This window comes from Ailuropoda melanoleuca, chromosome 4 (genome assembly GCF_002007445.2).
Source record: "Ailuropoda melanoleuca isolate Jingjing chromosome 4, ASM200744v2, whole genome shotgun sequence".
Lineage (NCBI taxonomy): Eukaryota > Metazoa > Chordata > Mammalia > Carnivora > Ursidae > Ailuropoda > Ailuropoda melanoleuca.
The window spans coordinates 9,644,762-9,654,439 of record NC_048221.1 but is presented as its reverse complement, the minus strand read 5'-3'; the positions used below and the strand labels follow the sequence as shown (position 1 = coordinate 9,654,439).

Here is a 9,678-nt window from a genome sequence, read left to right as displayed (position 1 = left end):
GCTCGCGCCGCCGGAGAGCGTTGACGGTGATTGGCCGGAGGGTGGGGCCGACTATTTGAAGGAAGCGCGCGGACCAAATACGCACTTCAGTCCGCGGACAGAAGAGGCGGGAGCGGCTCTGGGTAACGCTACCCCGCTGACCACAGAGGACTCAGGCGCGGGCTCGGCTCCAGCTGTGGCCTCTGCCTCAGTCCGGCAAGGCGATGGCCAAGGTTTCTGTGCTGAACGTGGCGGTGCTGGAGAATCCGAGCCCTTTCCACAGCCCCTTCCGGTTCGAGATCAGCTTCGAGTGCAATGAGGCCCTGGCGGACGGTGAGGCTGGGCCTGTGTGGAGATCCCCCCTCCCCCCGGCCAACCCCGACCTCCCCCGTAAAACAAGCCCTTCCAACCCTGATCTCCCTCCTTCCCTCCCCTTCAGCCGCAGCCTCTTTGTAGAGACTACCCCTGACACCCCATGGCCAACCCGACCCCCTCCCCAGGGTTACTCCCGTTTCCCCCGTGAAGACCATCATCCCCCTTTTTTCTGTGGAGCCCCTCCTGGGCACCTGTTTTCTGTGTAGAGACCTCAGTCTCCATTCTTTAACCTGCAGAGACCTTCAGTCACCTTGCCTTCCCCAGCCTCCCTTCCTTTTTCCCAGCGGAGCCCCTCCGTCAGCCTTTTATCTCTGTGAAATCCCTTTCCCCCGTGGCAAGACCTTACTCGCCCCGATCTCCCCACTTGTCTCCCAGTAATCCCCTCCCCAACCGGCCGATATTTAAAACAACCCCACCCCTACCCACTTCTGATTGTTTTCTACCCCCAAAGCACATACCCTCTAGAACCTGGCTTCCCACCTCCTTAGCCTGTCCCCTAATTTTCCACTCTTGAGCTCCACTTGGGGAGGCATGGCAGGTTTCCAGCTCCAGTCTTTCAGGATAACTTGGTTTTCCCAGCTCCTGTTCCTTTTTCCTGTCAGTGTGCTTCGATAAACACACTCATATCTGAAGGGTGGCATAACCAGGCAAGCATCAGCCGGTTCCCACTGTCTGCCCACCAGATTCCAGAAATTCTTTCAACACTTTTGATGGTCTGACCCAGTCTTGGGGGTGGGTGGGCTAGCCTAAGCCATGATCGTGTCTGGCTTCAAACATTGGCTGGGAGGTCAGAACTTTTTGTGCATCTTTTCGAAAGTGCTTTCACAGATGTATGTATTCATCTCTGTGTTGTAAAGGCGGGCATGTCTCTCATCTCACAGATGAGAAGTCAGGAACCACAAAGAATGAAAGACCTTTCAAGTAAAGGTCTATAAAAATCGAAAATGTAAGGTTGCCCAGGGACTCTTGGCACCCCTTTCAGGAGAAAGTACTCCATTAGACAGATTCTCCACTTGGTGGTTAAAGACGAGGCAGCAGCTGAGGAGCTGGAGATCTGTGAGGCCATGGCGTGCTAACTAGCGCCTCTCAGTGGTAGGTGGCTGGTTTGTGCGGGAAGCCAGCCACTTAGATTAGTTTGGGGTTGATACAGTTTGAGATGTGTGTGCTGTTCGGCTGGGCCAATAGATAGATCAGTCTCTCCCAGTTTCTCCTTTTTAAATTAAGGAATCTGCTTGTGACTAACTATAGAATAAGCCCAGCTAAATCCTTTCTGGAACAAGGCAGGGTGTAAATAAATAATTAAAGTGTAGAATGACACTGTGGAATAAGAATTTAATTTTAAAGCCAGGAGGAGATGTAAGGAGCTAATAGGTTAAGGGATTCACAGTTCCCAGAAGGCAGGAGATCAGGTTTCAAACAGCCTGTTTGTGCTGCTTGCATTTAAAAAGGGTTGCATAGTCATTATCTAGTACTTCCATTCCTAGGAAAACCTCTGCACTGTTACTTTACTAATCTGTTTAGAGACTCAGAGCAGGAACGTCTAAAGTGAACCTGCCGGACATTATTTTTTAATAGAAGTGGAATGACTTCCCCAAGGTCATAGAAGTAGAAGTCTTGACGCTAGGTCTGTAGAAGCATTGACACTAGAGTTTGTCTCGAAGTTCCAAGTCTAGAGTTCTCGACCTTTGCCATAACTGGGAAAGAAAGAATTCATCCCTTATTTTAGAAGTGACACATAAATAATACTGACCACAGAACTTATTTCCACATCAAAATACTCTCAAAAGAGAATGAAGGGGGTGCTATTATTAATTACACCCAGACAATAAAGCTTTTGCTCAGAGAAATGCAAGTTGGAAAGCAAACTCTGGCCTGGAAATCCAGACTCTGGTTCTACCCCTAGGGCTGTCCATGACTTTGACCTGCCAACTTGCTTTCTGCCTCTTCCTGGCCTTCTTCCCATGGAGCAGAGAGAATCCGTTTCCTGCCTCCCAAACAGATGGAGGGGGCCTGGCTTTAGAAGTCTCTCAGATTCTGGAGAAATCTCAGTCTTGTTACCTTGACACTGGCAACTGAAGATCCGACAAAAGGCCCAAACCCCAATCAGTGACTGACCCTGTTTCCAAAGGGCTTCAAGCCCCTTCGGTTCTTTTTTCTCCTCGGCAACTGGAAATACATGCTTCCAAGGCATGGGTTCTCATTTAATACATTAGGTGTGTTTTTCCTCTTTCATTGAGAAATTCAACAGCCACTCTTTGAATAAGTCATGGGACCAGATGTTCTGTCCCACAGCTAACACCGTGGTCAGGCCAAGATTCATCTATATGATTCTGAACAAAGGCAAAGTGATAAACAGGAAAAAAGCCTACTAGATAGTTTTTGTTTTTGTTTTAAGGTGGGAAACTTTCAGCTAGTTCAACTACGATGAATTTTTACATGCCTTTAATCAGGGTATTAGTTTTGGTTTTGTTTTCGTATGTAGTGGAGAAGCATGCTGTCAACTGTTCGATTGTAAAGTTAAGACATAAAGACAAAATTGAATACTGTCAAGTTACCCCTGAAATTGCCTGAAAAGTTAGGTACACCGTGTTACGTGTATACAGTCCACCTCCCACTTCTAAAAATGGTTATAGTAAAAAACAGAGCCATTTAAGTATGCTTCTGCTTAAAACGCTTCAGCAAGTTTAAGATGATCCAGTTTGTAGGTCCTTATTTTCAAGCATCTGCTGTCTTCCGTAGATGACTTTATCAGCTCCTCTAACCCCTCGAGTCAGTATTTCTCTATGGTCCTAGGTCATTTCTCTAGCTTCTTTTTCGCCCCCTCTTGAGGGAGCCATTGTGGCCCATTTTCCTGGCTGCTGGCGCAGTGCGTTTTCCTGGGCAGCACCCACACCAGCCTTTGTTTAGGTTTTGCCATGGTATTGAACATCCAGTGCCTGTGGCCCACAAAGGGCCTGCTCTCCTTTGGCTCCCTTTTAATCTCCCCCCAGCACATTAGTTAAATGCACACATAATGGGACTCCACTGGTGGGGGAGGGGCAGGGAAGGCCAGGAGGAAAGCTACCAAAATAGAGAGCTGTGTTAGAGAGGTAAGGACAGAGCCAGCTTGATTTTTGTTCACCCAGAAACGTGTTCTGTCTAGTCATGTCACTCCTTGTCGCAAAGATAAATCCATAAACTTAACCGTCCTTGCAAATAGTAAGAGACTGGGATTTGAACCCTGCTGAGCCTGATGGTCACTGTATGCCACAGACCTGCTAGCGTCCTTGGGTAGAAGGCCTGGGTGACACTGCAAAGGGACAGGAAATCAGTGTATCGAGGAAGAGGTTAGAGCTTGGGTGACAAGCCTCCATAGCTGCGGCCCAGCATAGCAGTGTTTCCCAAGTTGGATGCTCTGTGTGGGACTCTGGACCAAGAGACAGGGCCACTTCAACAACAGTTTGCTTCCTGTGAAACTCATAGCTTGTGAAATTTCCTCCAGCTGCTGGAGCTGTAGGTTGTGTAATTTCAAAGAACCTAAAATAAGTTGCAGGTCTCCTGCCAAGCTCCCCTGTACTAGCATGACCTTGCCCCTGATACACTTGGACCTCCTGCAAGAGGCAGCAGTCACTGGTTTCCTGTGCTTGCTGGGCAGGGTCTCCTTAAGCACTTCCTTTCACCTTGCTGGAACCTACCTACTCAGAGATGAGATCCCCCTACTGGATGAGATGCAAGAGAGTTGGGGTTCAGAGGATCACCCTACGATGCCACATTTGTTGACTGAGTCACTGTCACCCAAATGTCTGAGAGTACGCATGAGTTGGTGCCAGAACTGGAAGACCTGGGGGCTGGCTGGCTCCCCCAGTGGCCTCGTCTTCCCCCTCCTGCCGGCTGGCTTTCCTACTGGATTGGAATCCACTGCCCTGCCCCAGTTGTCGAGGGATCTATTCAGTTCAGTGGCACTGGTCCCTGTGTGTGAAAGAGGATGCTGCTTCCTATCCCAGCACCCAGTGGGCAGGGCCCTGAAATGGCCCAATTCCCTCCTGTTCCCTCTTCAGCACGCCTCCGTCACGTGGCTCCTAATTCAACCTCTGCCATATGGTTCACCCACAGGCTCTGAGATCCCCGAGTTTCCCTGAGATGCAGAGTTAAGGTTGCCTGGCAAAGCTAGGCTCGCGGGAGAAATTTCCCCACAGAGGTAGAGTTTCATGCCCACTGCAGTGCTCAGGTCTGTGATGCCTGGCACTTAGTCCCCAGCTGATGTCAGGTGTTCTTGAGAATAAAAATCTTTCAATATATTAAGGATCTGTCTACAACTCACATGAGAAGAACTTCTCCTGCCTTCGTGCTGCCCAGCCATTTCAAATCCTTAATACCCCCTGTCCTTACAGATCTAGAGTGGAAGATCATTTATGTTGGCTCAGCGGAGAGTGAGGAATTTGATCAAATCCTAGACTCCGTGCTAGTTGGGCCTGTCCCAGCGGGGAGACACATGTTCATCTTTCAGGTAAGAAAGACGAGGCCTGAGGCCTCGACACCTAGAGACATCCTCTTCTGCCTGAGAGCACACAGTGTGGTTCAGGGATCAAAAGTTGAGGTTGAGATTCTGGCTCTGCTTCCAAGAACTGTCTGATCTCTTAGAAGTATTTCATAAATCTCTCTTGCCTCCTCTTCTGTGTCATAGTTGTCACCACGAGCCACTGATTCATAGTTGATTCTCATTATTCACTGGAGTTACGTTCTGTAAGGCCGCTGAGAATGCTGCATTAGTGAATTCGTGAATACCGAACCATTGCCCCTGAAAGAATACAGGGTTAGGTTCCTACAAGTCCTATTCGCAACCAGTCAATACATAGTCTTGTCTTATGTGTGTTTATGTTGAAAGACACCTTATTTAGTATTATTGTTGATTCATTCACATTGAGCTCCCTGCCAACAGCACTATAACTCATATCTGAACAAAGCTTATCTAACACACGTATTTTCTTCATAAGGCGCATCATCACCTTGCACGAAGCACTAGGCTTGGTGGCCATTCTGAGCAGCAAAATCCCCAGGGTGCCTGGGTGGCACAGTCAGTTGAGCGTCTGACTCTTGGTTTTGGCTCAGGTCATGATCATCGAGATCATGGGATTGAGCCCTGCCTCAGGCTCCGTGTGGAGTCTGCTTGGGATTCTCTTCTCCCTCTGCTCCTCCTCCCCTTCCCCCTTCTCCTTCTCCCGCTCTCTCTCTAAAATAAATAAATAAATAAATAAATATTTTAAAATAAATATTTAAAGATATAAAAATCAAAGTCTCTCTGCTCAGTCCTCGCCTACCTCCCAATCTGCTGCTCCCACCCCAATCCAAGCAACCTAATCCCATCCCCTAACGCCTCACCCACCTGTACCCAGGCCACCAGCCAGCCAAGCCCATCTACTCCACAAGCAGGGCTGGCTTCCTGAGCATTCAGCCCATGCAGCTACATAGGGCCCAGCACCTGGTCTAATATTCTGCTGTCACTGGCTAAAACTTACTAATTTGTGAATAAGGGATCCCATGTTTTATTTTGTACCAGTTATATAGCTGGTCCTATCCATAACAACACACCCCAAATCTGTCCACCTCTGTCCTCTCCTTCCTGGTCTAAGTCGCTGTCCACGCTCTGGGATGACTACTGTAACCTGCCCACTCTCCTTGCTCACACAATGGTCCTCCTCCCATCACAGCACCACACACTGCCAGTCTTCTTTACAGACCACAAGAGTGATGCAGCACTTACCTCCTGCTAAACATTCTTGCTCTTCCCCAGGCCCTTAACTGGCCCAAAAGGGCCTGGGTGGCCTGGTACCTACCTGCCTTATCTTATGCCACCCTCCCCCCTGCTCACTACACTCCTCAGCACCATTTACTTCTTTGTGGCACTTGTCACACGAGCATTTTTCAGGCATTTGTGGGATTGATTCTGTCTTCCCCACTGGATCGGAAACTCCCATTGGCAGAGACCATACTTTTGTCTCAGTAAATATGTGTTGCTTGAAAATCATTGTCAACTGGTGGAGGTGTGGCTGTGGGATCAATGCTAAAGCGCAGGGTGTGTTTCCTCTAGGCTGACGCCCCCAACCCATCCCTCATCCCTGAGACTGATGCTGTGGGTGTGACCGTGGTCCTCATCACCTGCACGTACCATGGACAGGAGTTCATCCGTGTGGGCTACTACGTCAACAACGAATACCCCAATCCTGAGCTGCGGGAGAACCCACCCCTGAAGCCAGACTTCTCTCAGGTGGGGCCTGTCTCTGCACTTCCTGCTTCGGACAGGCTGGCTCCTTTGCACCTGGGGAAGTTGAGTCATTGGAACTGGGAGCCAAGGTCACTTCTTAAGGTTTTCAAGTCATGCTCAGATCTTACAGCTCCAGGCTAGAACCAGAGAGAGAAAAGTCTTTGTTTCTCAGAAGCGTGCCTCGCAGAATTGAGATTAGATAGGTCTCAGCCCTAAGTCATGGTACACAGGCACTCCTTGGAGTTCTACCCATAGTTGTTGATGGTGATGGAATAAGTAAGCTCTGTTCTTCCTGGCCTTGGGGCAGGGGCTTGGGTGCCCAGCTCCGTGGGAGGATTGACAGGGCATGCTGACAAGGGTTGACATTCCTCTTTCTGCCCCAGCTCCAGAGGAACATCTTGGCCTCGAACCCCCGAGTGACCCGCTTCCACATCAACTGGGACAACAACATGGACAGGCTAGAGACCATAGAGAACCAGGACCCTGCCCTGGGCTGTGGCCTCCCCTTCAGCTGTGCTCCCATCAAGGGCTTGGGTCTCCCTGGCTGCATCCCCGGGCTCCTCCCTGAGAATTCCATGGACTGCATCTAACTGCGGGAATCCGGGCCCTACCTGGGCCCAGCCAGAACTGTAGCCAGTCTCCTAGCACATCTGGAGAGGGCAGCTGGGCCTCCCGGAGAGTCCCATGGGGGCCATCTGGAGGACTCTGGGGCCGTCAACTATACCCAGGCCAGTCAGATGTGGCTCTGAGGAAGGAGCAGGCCTCAGGTCTCTCCCAGCCCTGACCCAGAAGGATCATCTTACCTCTACTGCCCAGGCCTGTAAGAAGCAGGTACTTCAGTTTTTAATTCTTTGTGACTTGTGTCTTTTCTCTCTTCCACACACACTATAAATTCCACCTGCAGGCCTTTGTGCCACCATGCTCCTGTGAGTACCATTGACCCGAAGCTCTTCCCACAGACCTCCCTGGCCTGCCTTGAGGCTTTCTTGGTCAAAGCCTGGCAGGGCTCCAGCCCTGTTGAGCCAAAGGCTCTGTCATTCCTGTCCCTTCCCAAACTTCTGGGCAAATCCACCCAGCTTTTTGGAGTCACAGGCAAGGAATCTTGGTTAGAAGGTACACTTGGACACAATTTCTGTCCTTCTCCCAGGACAGTTTTTAGGTCTTTTTAATCCAACAGCCTCTGGAAAACTCTGTTCCAAAGGTGTGCTCAGCGGGAGGCTGAGGAATGATGGTTGACTCTCCTCTCAGTCACAACCACCTTCCCGTCATCTCCTAACTGGATCTGGCTTTCCTGGAGGCTGCCATGGTGGGAAGATGGCATGTTGGAGGAGTCTGCTTTGCTCGGTCTGCCTCAGTGTTGGCATCAGGGCCCCTCTGCCTGCCTTGATCTGTCCTCTATGAAGACCTCGTGCTCTTGCAGGCACAGGAAACCATAGGGACCCTGAAAACCTCTCCCCCTGCCAAGCTTCCCATGACGCCCTGTTCCCTTGCTGCTACGTGGATGCTGTTGTGATTGCAGTTTGTATATTAAAGGGTTTTTATATTAAATATGGTTGATCTAAAAATAAAAAGCACTTCATCTAGACTGATTCTGCTTTTGTCTTAAGTGTGCTGGGGCAGATTTGTCCATCTCGCCTCATGATTTGGTGAGGGGGCTCTTTCCCCAGCCAGTGGGCTGATTGCCCTTTGTCCCCTTGCTCGGCTTCTTACCCTAGTCTTAATTGGTTACATAATTGTACTCCAGACTGAGGTTCAGGGAGGGGTTTCTCTTTGTCAAAAGTTAAGCAACCCAGCTGTTCTGGATGGAGCATAACCAATGATTTTTTAGACTTTGACCTTGACCCACAGGAAGAAATTAACATCATGCTCCAAGGACACAAGCAGCAACACTTTTACACTTTTATTAAATTTTTCTTAACCTTACTTTGTAACCAGAGTAGACTGGTTTGGCTGGTGAGCCATTTCCCCATAATTCACAGAAGTGCCCTGACTCTTCCCTCCCAGAAACTGGTGGACCTAGGAACATGGGTGCAGACAGCTGCCGGAGAGGGTGCAGAATGTGTAAGTCTATAGGCAAAGCAGCAAATCGGCTTGTAGACCTGAGACCAGCTAGCCCCTCTGAGTCATCCAGCCCCCTGCCTCTCTTGGCAAGTTCTGTTCTGTTTGGGTCTTCTACTTTGTGGTTCTCAACTGGGGGGCACTTTGCCCCCTGGGGCTCGTTTAACAATGTCTGAGATGGTTTTGGTGGAGGAGAGGGAGGTCCTACTGGCATCCAGTGGGTAGAGATGGGATGCCTCTAAAACTAACAGTGCATGCACAGGACCGTCCCCCCTCCCCAACAAACAATGACCCTGCCTCAAATGTCAGTAGTGAGAAACTGACCTCAGGCTGTGTTTTAAAAGGGCACCCAGGGGCGCCTGGCTGGGTCAGTGAGTGGAGCCTGCGACTCTTCATCTCAGGGTTGTAAGTTGGAGCAGCACAATGCATGTAGAGATTACTTAAACATAAAATCTTTAAAAATAAATAAAAATAAAAGGGCACCCAGAAAAAAAGAGTCATCTTACTGCTCTGGAAGGGCAGTTTCCCTTTGTATTGCCCAAAGGGCATCCTCAGCCTGGCTGTGCCCCAGATTTCTCATCTGTAAAATGGGAGTGATGGTAATAGTACCTCCGTGATAGGAGTGTGGTGCAATGTATTTAACAAGTGCCAGCTCTTACTACTGACACGCACAAGCCCAGGGCAGATGCCCAGCAAAGGGATGGACACAGAGCCGCCTCCCAACACCCTTTGCTCCCTGGGCCCAGCATCCTCCTGAAGCTCTGGCTGCGGCTGGAGGAGACCTAGAAGGCTCCTCGCCCTGGACCCTGCTATCCAGCGCCAGGCCTTATGAATGACGACTGCCGGAGGCCCGGCGACCTCTGACCCGAGGCGCCCGCCGCGCCCCTCCCCCGCTGGCAGGTGGACGGCGGCTGCGCCGGGAGGGTTGGGGGGACGCCCCGGCGCCAACCTTCGCTGGCCCGCGGCCGCTGCCGCACTGAGCGGAGGCGGGGGACTGCGGCGCGTACGGGGCCAGGCGGGCGCCC

General features: G+C 50.5%; 1 protein-coding gene across 1 annotated transcript; it reads left to right on the top strand.

Annotated features, from left to right (window-relative positions):
- The first annotated feature begins 42 nt into the window (after positions 1–42).
- Positions 43–8,180, top strand: ASF1B (anti-silencing function 1B histone chaperone). Its single transcript, XM_002920970.4, has 4 exons — positions 43–312; positions 4,725–4,840; positions 6,422–6,598; positions 6,979–8,180. Exons 1-4 carry the CDS (start codon positions 204–206, stop codon positions 7,183–7,185), a joined length of 609 nt encoding a protein of 202 aa, XP_002921016.1. The 5' UTR covers positions 43–203; the 3' UTR covers positions 7,186–8,180.
- Positions 8,181–9,678: the final 1,498 nt, after the last annotated feature.